The sequence below is a fragment of the Diplotaxodon limnothrissa genome, linkage group LG2 (genome assembly GCF_057381915.1).
Source record: "Diplotaxodon limnothrissa isolate DT_005_m linkage group LG2, D_limnothrissa_male_GT1.1, whole genome shotgun sequence".
In the NCBI taxonomy this organism is placed as follows: domain Eukaryota; kingdom Metazoa; phylum Chordata; class Actinopteri; order Cichliformes; family Cichlidae; genus Diplotaxodon; species Diplotaxodon limnothrissa.
In genome coordinates, this window is record NC_140597.1 from 10,849,578 (window position 1) to 10,865,896 (window position 16,319).

The window sequence follows — 16,319 nt, forward strand, 5'->3', positions numbered from 1 at the left end:
ACTTCTAATTTGCGGACTTCCTGTTGGGTTTGCATCAATGGGCCCACAGACTTTTTTGTTTGTCTTGGCATGATACACATGTGTGCCAAATTTCATACATGTAGCTCAAACGATGTGGTCATAGGGCTGCATTTAACAAGGCATAGGTGGCGCTCTAGAGCCATTTCCCAGTGCTCATATGTAAAACCATTAAAATACAAAATTTTTCACGAGACCTGGCATGTGTGCAAAATTTCATGAGTTTTTGAGCATGTTTAGGCCCTCAAAAAGGCCCTTGTTTTGCCTGAATAATAATAAGAAGAAACGGAGCAGATACAATAGGGCCTTCGCACTCTCGGTGCTCGGGCCCTAATTACCAGCTCCCAGCTAACAAATTCTTTGTGATATTCACTGAACTTTCAAGACTTCTAAAATATTTTATGTTATTATTTGAAAACTGTGAATAGATAAAGAAAACTAGCATTTCTGCTTTCAGACAAACAAAAACACTCGATTGCATTTTTATCTATTTTTATCAGAATTTGAATATAATTTTTTATGGAAAAAAAAAAACTTACTCTCTTATATTTCTGTTAAAAACAGCATTAAACTGACGTTCACATTTTTTAAAAAAAATCATAGAAGTTACTTCAGTTGTTTAGCAAAATTAAAAAAATAAGATTAACATGGAAAATAATAATATTCAGTAACATGGGAAACTCCAGTTTGTTTTCCTGAGCCATGGTTTTCATACAAAGTCTACATATTCTTCGATACCTTCACTTTGTTCTGCTTGTTGGGAGTTTGCAGGATCCATACGTTCAAATAAAACATTGTTCTTTTAAAATGAGCATGTTAAAAAAAAGTGTCATTTTTAATTAAAACATAAGAGAAGTTCATTTTTGTCATTGACTTTCAAGCAGAAAATAAAAATCATTTACACATATACACAGGATTTCTTTAAGTACTAGACTTTTTTGTGTTAAAACAGTAAAAGAATTAGGTGTTCAGTATTTCCCAGAATCCAGATACCACCCACCTTTAGGATGTGGAAAACCTTTCTACCACAAAGCCTTCGTTCCCTTGTTCCTTTTTTTGTTGATTGTTTTTTCAAACATCTTGGCTGGTCCAGCATTTCACAACTCTCTGAATGCATGACAGAAGTGTGTGACACATGCACTGTCGTCTTTTACGTTTATCAATTATGAAAACACTGAACAGACTGATCTCAAATAGGTAACTGGCAAACTTCTTGGTCCACTTGTTTGACTTACTGATAAATGGGCCACCCTCTGCCTCTTTCCCACATCTCCAGTGCTCGTAGGGACAGGAAAGAGCTTCGACTTTTGGTTGCAGGGCTGGCATCCAAGCGAACACCTAGGAGATGTGTGTCGAGCTCCTCCTAGAAGGCCTGGCGAGTCTCATGCTTCTGCTACTTGCTGATGTAACTCCTTTTAAAGGATGAAACTGTTAGTTACTGCAATGTACTGGCAAACCGTCATGTTCCATCTTCTGGGTTTGTGATTGATTGGATTTGTTTCCAGCATCTGATCTGACATGTCCACTCCTGCCATGCGTTTTTTATACTCTAAGATAGCAGTCCCCAACCTTTTTTGCACCAAGGACAGGTTTAATGTCAGACGATATTTTCACAGACCGGCCTTCAATGTTCCCTCTAATTTTTCATGTGTCTGAGCGAACACACAAACTCCCTGAGCGGTCCCTTGGATCACTGTGAGCAACAGCAGACGTGTGCACTGTGGTCACACCAGCATCGAATCCATCCAAGTTACATGGTTTATTAAAATAATCAAATTACAGCATTTACATTTGTGTTAGACTACTTTTAATTAACTGCTTTAGCCCACTTACAATGAAAATGTAAAAAAATCTTGTTCATGACCTGTGTATGTTAACACTATTGGAAGTAAAAATAACTTGAACTTCAATTTTGAAAACACAACTTTCTTTTTTTTTTTTTAAATAAAGCTCTGACTTGTATTATGAGTATGAGTCTGTGGTCTGGGAGAGTCCTGTAACTCTGTCTGCAAAATACAGTATATAATAACCAATGCTGGGCAATTAATTATATAGTTCTTCAAAAAAAGTAACTGAGTTTTGCAAACAACAAAGTTTTTTTGCAGGTGTTTATCTAAAAATGCAGCCAAGGCGTTTATTTAAATAAACATTTCAAACTATTTACAGAACAATCAGATGTTCTGCATCAAATCTGATGCCACACAAATTATTTGTGCCACTGCAAAAAAATATTTCTGTCCACTATGAGATACAGGAGAACAACAGCCTGATACCTGCAAGCCTGACAACAGGAGATGTATCACTCCTGTAACACCTGTAACATTCAGCAGTTGCCTCATTGTTCTGACACACACAACAAAACTAGTGACTACACTACACACTAACTACACAAGATTTGCGCTAAACGTCGCAAATCTCTCACATCTCAAAACACCGCCGTCACTCCTAAAACTTTCTAAACAACTAAATGCCATATAATTTTTTGATTGGTCGACATGGTTCGTTTTTCCACCAATAGGAAAGGCTGGGGGAGGGGGGTTGTTTTTGTTCACAGGCAGAAAGTGCTTTTGAGCGTTTTCCTTATAAAACGCTGTTTTTACCGTTTCTTCCGCAGTGAATATAAACAACGATAGTAAAACAGGAAAAACAAACATTGCACATATTTTTTATCATAACTCTGGTTTTACGTGGCCTGTCAACACAATTTAAAAACTGGTATAAAGTCCACACAGTTGTTCCGTCTGTCCTGTTCACATCTCCAGTGGTTGTACACGTTGTCATTAACGTGGCTTCTAGTGATGCGCGAATCATGAACGAATCGTTCAATACTCGAGAATCACTTTATTGACTCATGAATCATGATTCACAAGCCCAACTGACTCACTGACTCATCCCTGTTGCTGTTAGCAAACTAATTTCATTAGTAGAAATATATCTAGCTTATAATTAAAATTGTGGAGAAAAACACAACATCCAGTATCTTAACAAAAAAAATTCTGCTCTGAACTGGAAGAAAAAACCCTGAGTAGAAGCTCACATCAAGACAATAGCTCCTCGGTTCACAGTAGCATCGCTCAGCTAACATGCTAACGGCACATTTGAGCTACTCACCCCCTCCCTCCTGTGCTGCTGCTCAGTCATCCAGGTCATCATAGTCAAAGGAGCTTGCAAAGAAAAGCGTCTGGACTTCTTTAAGTTACTTGAAGACGTTTCACCTCTCATCCGAGAAACTTCTTCAGTTCTAAGGTCAAATGGTGGAGAGTCCCAGATATAAACCTAGTGGGAGTGTCCCCCCACAGAGGGACAAAAGGACCCCCTGATGATCCTCTAATCGCCTGAGCCAAGGTTCTCAGGAATTCGTAAATTAAGGTGGGGCCAGGTTTCACAATGAACTCACCCGAAACTCTGGCTGATTGGGACCCACACCCAGTTTCACACCTTGGCTCAGACCAAACCAGCATTTCATCTCCGAGGAAGTTATCCCAGAGAGAAGAAAAGCAAGTGTGTAAGTTCATCTCTGAATGTTTGTAAAGCATTCCCACGTTAAGCTTAACAACCGATATATGGAGCGCCTGCCTCTTCTCTCTCCCTCTCCTGCTGCTACTTCAATGTGAAACTGATTAATGATCAGCTGATCGGCTTTTCTGTCGCGACTCCGTCTCTCTTCTTTGTTTTTGCCCCACTTCGCACCAGAAAGAGGAAACCAGCGGCTGAACAACAGCAGCACGTTTAAGCTTCATAAACTGCTGTTAGAATTTATTTAATATTACTTTCTACTCCAGGATCTTTTTCTATGCAGCTGACGGCTGGTAACTGTGCAGGGGCGGATCTAGCAAAGTTTAGCCAGGGGGGCCGATAGGGCATGAACAGGGAAAAGGGGGCACAAAGACATACTTTTCTTTCTTATTCTCATTTAAAATGTCTAGCTTTTAATAAACAATTATCTGAATCTTACACCCAAAGTTTTAATCTTATGTAAAATATATAGAAGTCCATTACTGTATATAGTAACTGTTAAGTCTAATATACCCTAGTAAGCTATAGTACTTTTTCCTTTGGGAAGGTACCATCTGTGCAGTCTGCAATTCTGTTGAAGAAAGATGTTGAATCTATTTAATTATTCTTGAAAAATAATTTATTTCTGTGCATTTTTTTTCTAAGCTGCATCAAATTAAAGTTGATTACGTCGATTAAGCATCATGAGGTGGAGGGTGTGGGGTGGTTCGTCATTTTCTTTGCTGGGAGTTTGCAACCCTATTAGTTAGGTTGCTTAATATTTCTGCTAAGTACTCTTTAAAATACCAGAATAGGAAGGATTGAGTAGGTTTAGGTTTATTAGATTGATCAGCGTTGCTGAACTATGAAATATTTTGGGTGCAGTGTTTTTTTTACACACAGGTATAACAGAATAGCTTTAGTGTTGTTGTTTATTTAAACTTGAGTATGAACTTATACAAAATGCAGCAAGATATTAAAAAAAACAGTTTTATTGATTAAAAAACACTATATCGGATTCATATCGGTATCGGCAGATATCCAAATTTATGATATCGGTATCGGACATAAAAAAGTGGTATCGTGCCATCTCTAGTGTGAATGGGTGATTTAGGCTTTTACTAAGAAAGTGCATGGAGTACAGGTGCACGATAGGATCAATACTACTGAATTCTGTTAAATTAATTTTGTTTTTGGAAATTAAAAATGATTCCCCAAAAATCGACTATGAAAAATGTCTGAATTGTCTCTCTCTTCTTTTTTTTTTTCTTTGCACAGTCGAGGAGCGTATCAGGTCACATTTCATTGCGTGTTATGCCAGTATAACCATGCATGTGACAAATAAACAATCTTGAATCTTGAATCTTCTGCTGCTGACTGTCACCTCTATTTTATTTACAGCCTATATCATATTTCAACAAACAGAAGTTGACCAAAAGTGCTTTCGAGACAGGCACATTTACATTTTAGGCCAGTTTGAAAATACATAAAAAGCTGATAGGTGTGTTTTGTTGTGTTAACTAATTATAGTGGAAAGTAAAAATCACAGTGATTTAGTGGTCATTAAAATGTGTTCAGAATTTGCAAATTCATGATGATTCATCTCATAAGTCATGAGATAGTGTTTGAAAGGTAAAAGTATCGATATTGGCAATGCTGGTCCTGTCATGGTCCTGGGCCATGATGGCCCAGTATTCTTAGTTTTCATGTATTTGTGTATTGTTCCTTATTTAGGCCATGCTTCCTGGGTTGCTCTGTTACGTTGTTCCTTATGTGTTTTCCCCTTGTGACTTTTACCCCCTGTGTGCCCCTGTGTATCTGTGAGCCCTCGTTTCCCCTCATGTTTCATTTAATGTTTTCCCCAGCCCGTTATGTCTGTGCTCTCTCTCCTCCTGTCTGAATCTCTGTGTACTTCCTGTTTTACTTTGACAGTCTCTCGTCAGTATGCGTCATGTTGTGTTACTCCTGCCCTGTCTCGTTACGATTATCTGTGTCAGGTGTGTTCCCCGTGTGCTCCCACTTCCCTCATTAACCCTCTGTGTATCTATGTGCATGTCTCCCCCAGTTCAGTGTTGTGTCGTCAATGTCTCCTCCCTGAACCTGTGTGCGTTTCTGTGTTCCCTCGGTCCTCAGTTAGCATTCCCGGTTTAGTTCTGTTTCGTAGTAAGGCCTGCAATAAAGCAGTGATTTTGAGTTCAGTTCCTGTCCCGTGTGTTTTGCGTTTGGGTCTTCATCTGCCTCCACACAGCTAGTTCATGACAGGTCTTACATTTACTTGGTATTAGATCAATACCCAGTAAATACAGTATTGCTTTGAGTGCTGACATAGAGTTGAAAAGGTCTATATAAGTACCTGTTCATTTGCCATCGGAAGCATTTGAATGGTAATTTCTCATAGACCGCACGTGAGCTGCCTAGGAACAGCCGGCGGGATGGATGTGGCCAGCAGACCTGCAGCAGACATCCAGACTGGCATGTGGATTTGTTTTAGCGTGTTAAGACCTGCCAGTTTACGTTAGTATGTTATCAGCAATTTTAAACGTTAAGTTTGATATCTAGCATTTATCATTTTTAGGTTAAATTAATTAAAGATGTGAAAATGTGCTGGTGTGGTAATGGTTCAGGTGTCAGAGAGCAGCTGTAGCTTCAGAGTTTAATCAATAACCATGTTAGTAATTTCCTATCAAAGTAATCGAACAGATTTCCAATCACGTTACATGGTCACGCAGCTATCGACATGCAGACCGTGGGCCTCCAGCAGCCTGAAACAATTTAATGAAGTCTTTGTGAGTGCAGATCATGAACCTCTTATCACACATTATTAAACACTCTGAAAACTACGACTGAATTTAATTTCCATGAGTTAATTCACTTTTCCTTTTTCTGACTGTTTTACGTGTAATTTCAGAGAGCTGAGGGGTCAGAGGTTAACGAGGACGTTTTCTTTACCTGATCCATATTACATGAAGTGATCAGTGAGGTGTCGGGTGAAACCCTTTCATCCCAGTCTGAAAGAAGACGTAAAGTTAAAATAAAGCTTTCAGTCTGCCAATACAGCTCATCATACAGTCACCAATAAAACACACGGCAGGTAAACATGGAAACATAATGGAAAACATATATATATTTATAGTTTTATGAGTATTTTATGAAACTTTGGGAGAAATTGTGAATGAATGTACAGAATGAAATATGATGAGGTGTTCAGCGCCATCTTCTGTCAGTACTTCTGTCTGACTACACCCACACATAAGCTACAAGTGCTACATAGCACTTGCTTTACTTTGTTTATTATTTTCTATGCTCAGGGTTAGGTGTATTCTATATTTTAGTTGTTATTTAGTTGTGTGAAGGGAAGAATTTCATTTCCCTGCAAAACCACTTGTGTTTTGACAATAAACAATAAACTTCTTCAATCTTGAATACAGAATGTGACGTCATGTGGTTGGTTGGTTGCAGCTAAAACACTTACATTAGTTTATGTTAGCTAACTTGTGACAGAATCGATAACTAAGCAGTTATCTTAGCTTAGTCGCTAGAAGTCGCTAAATGATGTCATTGCCTAATTTGCATAATTGGTCATGCTAATGTAATTGTAACCTACCTATGTTGTTGGAGAGAGAAATAACATCGTGGAAGAGACATAAAGTGAGTAAAAAACGTCCTAAATGCATTTAGAATTTATTTGGAACTACAAATGAAATTTCTTTTAGCAATTATTGTTTTTTAATGTCACAATTCCAACCCTGCTCCTTTATCCGGGCTTGGACCGGCAAAAGTGACCCGAAATTTGCACTCTGGGAGAGTTACTTTGTGTGTGTGTGTGTTTATTAGTAGTTTTAAACCTTGTGATCCACAAAACAGCATAACAGCAAAATAAGAACTGACTGCGTTACAGTAAGTGCGGGAGCAGCGGCTTCGCTCATGCGCGACTCATTTGCAGTTTGGGCGCATAGGTGTGAACATCTCCTGCCCTGACAGCAGCTGGGGGAGGACTATCCTCCGCCTGTGAGCGCTTTGGCACAGGCGAGGTGCCCACGGCAGCACTGCTGCTTGTTGAGAGTAGGAGCGATACACGTTTTCACGTCAAAAAGTCGTCATAAATAAGTCTCCAATAACGCCAGATTTGTCGCTAGTCGCTTTTTAGAAAAAAAGTCGCTAAGGTGGTCTGAAAACTCACTAAATATAGCGACAAAGTCGCTAAGTTGGCAACACTGCCTTAGTATAGTATAGTACCACTAGGGGGTGCCGTCCTATTATTGTAGTAGTTAAAAAGTCTTCTAGTGTGTGTGCAGCAGCAGCCATTTCAGCCAAGCATGCTGCTCTCTGTGCATCTGTTTAGAGAGACCGTACCATTGTAACGGGCTGGCACCAGCGACTACCTAACCCCGGCACACGTATGTACAAATAGTGTAGCGCCTCGGAGACCTGGCTTCTATGGTCTTGTTTTGAGTTGTCCGCCTAACCTCCACACCACATGCCCGCTGGATCTAATAGCCGCTCCTTCCTCGCCACACCGCCATTACAGAGTGGCACCAGACCAGGGACCATTACACTGTGTGGAGAAGAGCCTGTTTGAGTCAGGTGGCAAGTGGTTCAGTGGACCACCCCTTAAACTGATTTTTAGTTTTAGTGCCATTATTTTCTTATGAGTTATCGATTCTGTCACTAGTTAGCTAACATAAACAAATGTAAGTCTATTACCTGGAACTACAAAACTGCAAAATAATACAAAGAGCTCCATCTCAGACTCTACAAGCCCCAGTTAGGATGTTAAGGGTTAAAGTTTGAAACAGCACAATTAAAAAAGACAGTTTGGCTTGCTTGGAAGGGCTGAAGGAGAAAGCATCTTCTTTGTAAGAAGAACATGGCAGCATGGCTTTGGTTTGTAAAACTGCAGCTGAACAAACGAAAAGACGACTGGAACAAACTAGATCAAAGTGCAGATGTTTGTACATAAAGCACAAACCAAAAACAGTACAAACACCACAGACCAGCTGTCAGCACTGTGGTGGAGAGGTCATGAGTTGGACACCAGTGCCGTAGCTCCGCAAACGCACATAACGCACACTGCGTAGGGCACCAAATGGCCGGTAGGGCACCAAAAAAATCAGGGTCGTAAAAAAAAAAAGTAAACCATATTAATACTATAAATATCATATGCATTAATATGGTTAAACAATACAAAAGCAACATAAAACAATTTTCCCGAGAAAAGGGGTGAATCTGCTTTGTGCCCTGTCTCCAGTCTCCTCCTGGTGCCCCCCCACTCCCAGTGGTCTGTTCTATAATTGGTAAACACCTGTTTGAACATGGCCTCGAAACGGCAACAGGAGTCGGGAGCGGAGAAAAGAAAGAAGAAGAGGAAGCGTGATGAAACTCAGGCGTCGCTTGCCGGTAAGGCAATGTTTAAATAATAATAATAAAAAAAGTTCATTATTGTAGCCCTTGCTTGCACGCTCATGTCCGTCAACTCTGTGATAGCTCCTGTTAGCAGTGTTCATACTGTGTTAACAAATGTTGCAAATGATTGATGTTGGGTAGTTTGTTTACGTTGTGGATATGAATATAGAATGGACTACTAAAAGCAACTCATCATGGTCACTCAATTGACGGTTTTCAGATAACGTTAGCAATCGTGAGTCACGATTGCTAACGTTATCGTGATTCGTGAGACTAGCATTTCCCTCCTCAGGTTGCTAGCTGGCTAACGTCATGCATGCTACTGATTAACCTTAACTTTGGGATAGGTCAGTGATGCAGTCAAGTATTATTATCAGATTAGACAAGATTACTTTGTATGTTGCTGCATTTCAGGATATCTATAAAGACGCATATCTTATTTATGCCATTGACGTCTGAACACATAAATAGTTCTCGTCTTTCTTTAGGTTCATAGATCAAGGGCGACATCTGTTGGTGAAACTGTAATATGAAACCTATATCTTCCAGTAATATAGATTTCCTACTTGCGCATTTATATCAAATTATGTACAGCATGTTTATATTGCCATTTGCCATTATGAAAATCTATACATGTAAAATATAGTTAGTAATTTTTAAATGTACCAGTGACTTACTTAATTTATTAGTCTTATAATGCAATCTTTCGTAGGCCTACTGTAGATTCAAAATTGTATTTCTGTAAAATCCCTGAATATTTTCTCTTGTATGCAGGGTCAATGCTTAAATATGTTCAAGGAGGATCTCAAGGACAGGATGAACCATCCAGTAGTAGTGCCATCCCTGGACATCAACCACCAGCCATTGTAGACCCTGCAACAATCCCTAGCCAAGAAGAACAAGAACCATCAACCACCAGTTCAGGTACAGTTCCATACACAAGTACCACTGAGAGTCCTGTCACTGAGAGACTATCAGAAAGTGACACTGTGGAGACATGTGTGCCCCCTTCAACCGATCCTGCTCTTTGGCCAGCTCACATTGTAGATGCTGATCGTGTTGAAATTGTGCGGAGAGGTCCTTTTAATGTCAGCTCTGATTTTAATTTTCCAAAGGGGCCTGATGGAAGAGCATTTCACACTAGCCTTAAGTTCAAAATTCTTCCCAATGGAGAAAAGGTTCACCGGAGCTGGTTAGTGTACTCACCGCAGAACAATGCTGTGTTCTGCTTTGCATGTAAGCTTTTCAGTGTGAAGGATATAAAGCTGAGTACAGAGAGCTTCAGTGACTGGTCGAACATCAACATCCGTTTGAGGGGTCATGAGTGTAGCCAAGACCACATACAGTGCATGCTTAAGTGGAGAGAACTGGACACACGGCTAAAGAAAAGCATGGCAATAGATCAACAGGAGTTGACCTTACTAGAGGCAGAAAGGAAAAAGTGGCGAGAGATTCTCAAACGATTACTCTCAATAACTCTCTCACTGGCTTCCAGAAATTTGTCTTTTAGGGGCTCTTCTGACTGTCTTTATGAGCCGGACAATGGCAACTTCTTGAAGGAAGTAGAGCTTATGGCAACATATGACCTTGTAATGGCAAATCACTTGGCCAACATAAAAGATGAAGGTTCCCACACACATTACCTCAGCCCTGAGACACAGAACGAACTAATTCAGATTATCTCTTCAGAAACATTCCGCGCCATTGTGAAGCAAATCCAGTTGGCAAAATACTTCTCCATCATTCTTGACTGTACTCCAGATGTGAGTCACACTGAACAAATGTCAGTCATAGTACGCATTGTTTGTTTCCAAGCACAACCAGATATTAAAGAATACTTTCTTGGCTATATAAATGTGGAGCAAACAACTGGCCTTAACCTGTCCAATGTTGTCCTTGACAAGTTGAAGGAGCTTGGCATTCCATTTGAAAACTGTCGAGGACAGGCCTATGACAATGGGGCCAACATGAAGGGGAAGAAGCAAGGTGTTCAGGCCAGACTGCTACAATTAAACCCGAGAGCATTGTTTGTGCCTTGTGGAGCTCACACGATGAATCTGGTCATAGCTGATGCTGCCAAGTCCTCTCCAGATGCAACTGGCTACTTTGGGTATTTGCAGAAGTTGTTCAATTTCTTTTCCAGTGCCACCCAGCGATGGGCCATTTTAACAAAACATGTGAAATTGACACTTAAATCTTGGAGTGACGTTAGATGGGAAAGCAGGCTTCAAAGTGTAACTGCTGTCCGGAGTCAGACAAAAGAAGTGAGGGATGCTCTCCTGGAGGCCAGAGAAGCTGTAAGTGATGCAGTCGCAAAGGTGGAGGCTCAAGTGCTTGCTGAGGAAGTAGCCTCATTTCGATTTTTGATTTGCTCCATCGTGTGGTGTGAACTTCTTACAATCACAAACCAGGTGAACAAGTTACTACAGTCCAGCTCCATGCAGCTCGATGTTGCTGTCAGGCTCATTGACACTGCCAAAAGTAACCTCTCTAAATACAGACAGTCTGGGTTTGATGAGGCTGTGTCAGCTGCCAAAGAACTCTGTGAGGCCCTGAACATAGAACCACAGTTGAAGGAGAAAAGGCTCAGGAGCACAAAAAGGCAGTTTGCATATGAAGCTGTTGATGAGCCCCTCCATGATGCCCTTAAAAAGCTTGAGGTCACATTTTTCAATTGTGTTGTGGACTCTGCTTTAATCTCCCTACAGGAGAGGTTTGAGACCATGAATCAAGTGAAGGAGAAATATGGAGTGCTGCTTGATTTCAGCAAAGTGAATGGGATGTCCAAGGAGGATTTAAAAAAACACTGCACTGAAGTACAGAAGACACTGACAGATAAGGGAGTAGCTGACATTGATGGACCTGAGATGATGCAGGAAATCATCAACCTTCCTCAGCTGCCACCACAGACGTCTGCTTTGGAAATGCTGTCATTTTTACATGACAATCAGCTTCAAGAGGTATATCCCAATCTGTGGATTGCTCTGCGTATTGCACTGACCCTGCCTGTCACAGTTGCCTCTGCTGAGCGAAGCTTTTCAAAGCTCAAACTCATTAAAACGTACCTGCGTTCATCAATGGGGCAGGAACGTTTAAGTGGTCTGGCTGTTATCAGCATCAATGGTGACGTGGCTCAGAAGCTATCATATGATGACCTTATAGCTGATTTTGCAACCAGAAAATGCAGGCGTGTGCCTCTCTAGGCCCTAGAGAGGCACACCACGCCTGCATTTTCTGGTTGTCAGAGTATGCCCTAGAGTCTAGGGCATACTCTGACAACGAATTGTAAAAATGTTTAACATAGTTACTTAAGGAATGTGGCTTTTGTGTTCAAATTCTTATTTTTCTTATTTAAGTTTCTTATTTAAATTCTATTGTGAAACTATTTGTAAATATATTAATAATAATACTATTATATTATATATATTATTTTTTTATAAAAAAAATTACACATTATTGCCAGGCTCTTTGTTCTTGTTCCAATGTTCAATTTTTGTTTCAGTATTTATTTGTAACAGTATTTTTAACCTCCTTTAACCTTATTTATTTGTTTAACTGTCATGTTTGTTGTTATTTAATTAAACAAATTCCACTGAGAAATTCAAAAGTATTAATGTTTTTTTTTTTTTTTTCAGTGGCGGGGGGGGGCACCATAAAGCATTTGTGCTTAGGGCACCCAAATGGCTACCAACGGCCCTGTTGGACACCTTGCAGTCACTGTGTGGACAGTGGACTCTTCTGTATACCAAAGTATTCTAGAGTCAAATGTGAGGACATCTGTCCCACAGCTAAAGCTTGGATGATGTTCAGTCATCCAACAGAACAATGATCCCACGCACTACAAGAAATCATTGACAGAATAGCTAAAAAAGAAAAGAATCGCGGTGCTGCAATGGTCCAGTCAAAGTCCAGACCTAACCCCGCCTGAGATGCTGTGGTGGGACCTTCAGGGAGCCGTGTGTGAATGAATGTCAGTGAATCTCAATGAGGTGAAGCAACCTGCGAAGAAGAATGAGCCACAATTCCTCCACGTTGACGTGAGAGGCTGATGAAGTCGCACAGAACACGATTACTTACTGCAGTAACCTTGGTTTGGTTTTGTAAAAATAAATGATGACATGGTATAAATATGTTTTTAATATGATTGGTCATCTGAATTTTAATGTTTTTGTACTTTTTTGTCACCTGCCTCAGATCCAGGTGTGATTCGGAGTCTTTTAAAAGGTGTGCATGTTTAAGAAGAAGACTTCCATTATTACAAAGAATATTTTTATACCCAGCTGCACTCACAGATCAACACATTCATGACACCTCTGAACCGTCTGATCAACAGAGAGATTTGAGCTGTTTCTCTCCTGATGTCAGTAAAAGTTATTTTTGTTCAGGTGCAAACCAAAAGCACTAAACGCTGCTCTGCTTCTGACTCTGTTGACTCTGAACATGTGGGTTTAAATAAAGTTGAGGCTGCTGTGTTGTGTCGAGGCTTCAACTCTGCAGTGGAGAGAATAAAAAAATAAAAATAAATAAAAATGACAAACACAGCACACACGCTGTAACGACCCCTGGCTGCACCCAGCATGCACTACTGCTGCTGTGGTTTATGTTTATTTATGGGGGCCGTTGGGGGGAGGCGGGGCCCGCCTGACATGTTTATTGTGGCCCTCGGATCAGGAGTCGCCGGGGGGCCACAGGTGCAGAGTTTTACATGAGCGGTGATTTACAGTATGGTCAGCATGGAGAGGGGGGAGACAGAGGGGGGAGCCGAGTCTCGTTTTCAGGGACAGACTGGAGGCTCTGAATTTAAAGCTGCAGGAGGTTTGTTTTTTAACCTGATTTTCTGATTATTAACGGAGAGTCATGTCCAGCTATTAAGCATCCTCCACCAGTTACGCTTCTGCTTTTCCTCCTGTGAAAGTCTGCCTGCTTTCACTATTACCTGCAGTCAGCCACATCCACCCAATGCTATGGTGGTCCTGAGAGATCAAATGCATTGGAACTGAAAAAAAAAAAAGCTGCAAAAGCAAACAAAAGACAACGGAATAAAACACAGTGGAAGTAGAAAAAAGACAAAATCTCCCAAAACACAACAGGACTGCATTAAGATACGTTTAAAAGAAGCAGAGGATTTATGGGTGTTGTGTATTTTTTTGTGTGTGTTATGTACTTTTGCAGGATTTTTGCATGCTTCTGCTCAGTTTGCAGTGCACAATACCTTAATTTGCATAAAAATAATTAAGCAAGTTTCACTAAACATCAACTGGAAAGTCCACACTGAGCTGCAATTCCACTAACCGCCACCAGAGGCTGGCTCCAGCACTGAGCCCATAGGCTCCCATGTTAAAATGTTAGCATGTTTACATGGTCTCTAAAGCCAGTTCCCGCCATTGCAGTGAACTCTACAGGATAGTTTCATTTTCCAGATACGGTCATTCTGACTCGAATACACAAACGTGGTGGTGGTCAAAATGCTCATGGCTACATTCATCTTTCATATATCATCTGTGGCTAAAACTCTGCAGCCATGCGGCATTAAAGATGGCTTCTCTGCATCTCTCCGTTCCCTCGTGCGGTCTCGATATCGCCCGCAGCTGCGATTTGCGTCGAGAATCAGAGCAACTGAAGCGTCGGCAGTAAAAAGACGTCAGGCGCTGATGGATTTACGCAGCGTTTACCGTCCTCTGCAGGAACAACGAGAAACACTTTTATTGCTGCTCGAGTCTGCAGAGGCCTCAGGAGGAAACAGATCTCCTCAGGTTTTCCTGGGAAGGAAGGATGACGAGGGCGGGGTTTCCCTGGAGGGTGTCACCAGAATATTCGGACGCAGAGTTTTAAAATTTCACCTCTTCTTCTTTCCTCATCCTCATCTTCACCCCCAGCCCCCACCCCCTCCCGCTTTCTCCTCCCTCTTATGTTGTTATGTTCTCACAGCAGCATCTCCTTCCATCCTCCACTCCCTCTCCATCTATACCTTCGCATTTCCAGCCTCCCTCCTGTTTATATTTTTACATTACTCCCCCCTCCATCCTCACATTTATATTTTCCTCTCTCTATCCCCCCTCTCCTCCCTTCCCCTCCTCACTCTTCACAAACACGCCTGTAACCATGCCCTTTCCCTCTTCAAACTAATTACCTCGGCTACCTTGTACCCGCCGCCCCGCGGGACTCCAACAACTGTCAGACCAGTATTATTTTTGAAATTTAAACAATCATCTTACGTGTGCTGCTGCTAAGATCCTGGCCTTTTCGGCAGCTTCGACCTTCAGTAATTAATACCCCAGGGCCCATTATTGGCAAAGCCTTTATCCGCTGGGCCAAGAAGCCTCTAACCCGCTAATTACGGCCAAGCAGCTAATCTTCCAGCCGGCTGATTGACAGCTACACCTATTCTACTAATTGCCTGTTGCAGACAACACCTGGTGAACCGCAGCGCCGGGGGAGAGCGCCGGGCTCCAACAACGCCTATGGGTCCTGGGGGAGGCCAAACAAGTGAGGGAGGCTCTGAGAGTGAAGGCTTTGTACTGTCTTTATGTGCCGGAGAGGAGCAGGAGGAGACTGTGCGGAGGAGAGGAAGCTGTCGAGTTTGTGCATTTTTAATCGCAGGTATAGCGGCTGTGAGAGCGTTTCTGATAAAAACAGAGGAAATGGTAAAACACAAAGAGATGATGTGAAGGTGTCGGCGGTCAGAGCCCGTCGCCACGTGGACAGGTCTGATGTGATTTCATTCCGAGTTTATCAAACATGAAAAGCTGTTAGCATCTCTGCGAGGACGGCTCAGAGTCTGTTTATGCCTCTACATCAACGTCCCTGCAGGTGCACTTGAGAGCCTGTGTTTGTGTTTAGTGTCTTAATGAGGACACCGTCGACCACCACTTCTAAATGGACTCGGGGAAGTCCACCTGAGTCCATTGTCTTGCATGTTAGAGTCCATTATGGCCTCTGTGTGGACACGAGGGAGTCCATCGTCCTCTCATATTATCTTCATAGACACACCTGTGTGCCTGCTTATTTGGTGTGTGTTGGACATGCGTGTAAGTCCATTAATATCTCCAATATGATCGAAACCTCAGAATGAATTCTGGGGTCTATGGAGGCGTGTAATAAAAATGTCATGGGTTAAACATTTTTCTTCATCGTGTCGTGAAGACAACAAGTTTAGTCTCATTTTTAAGCTGGAGTAAAACACCTTTCCGCAAGCACTGGGGACGTCCCCATAACCTTCAACCAGCACAACCAGCTGCTTCTTGTGTGCACACGAAGGTTAAAAGATGTGAAGCCATTTTATTTTAGTTCAGACACACTGTCTTTCTTTTGCTGAGGAACACCTCAGGAGCACCCCCTGCTGCGCTAGGACCAATTTCTTCACAAAGATTAACGGGAAGTTGCGATTTTATAGTTTTTCACCT

The 16,319-nt window shown here is 41.5% G+C and overlaps 1 protein-coding gene across 1 annotated transcript; it reads left to right on the top strand.

The window, feature by feature from the left end:
• Positions 1 to 8,825: 8,825 nt before the first annotated feature.
• Positions 8,826 to 12,119, top strand: LOC146638246 (zinc finger MYM-type protein 1-like). The gene is made up of 2 exons (XM_085363570.1): positions 8,826 to 8,910; positions 9,691 to 12,119. Exons 1-2 carry the CDS (start codon positions 8,826 to 8,828, stop codon positions 12,117 to 12,119), a joined length of 2,514 nt encoding a protein of 837 aa, XP_085219696.1.
• Positions 12,120 to 16,319: the final 4,200 nt, after the last annotated feature.

Coding starts and splice junctions, on each gene's coding strand:
- LOC146638246 (XM_085363570.1), top strand. CDS start 8,826: ATGGCCTCGAAACGGCAACAGGAGTCGGGAGCGGAGAAAAGAAAGAAG. Junction 8,911..9,690: donor AACTCAGGCGTCGCTTGCCG/GTAAGGCAATGT, acceptor TCTTGTATGCAG/GGTCAATGCTTAAATATGTT.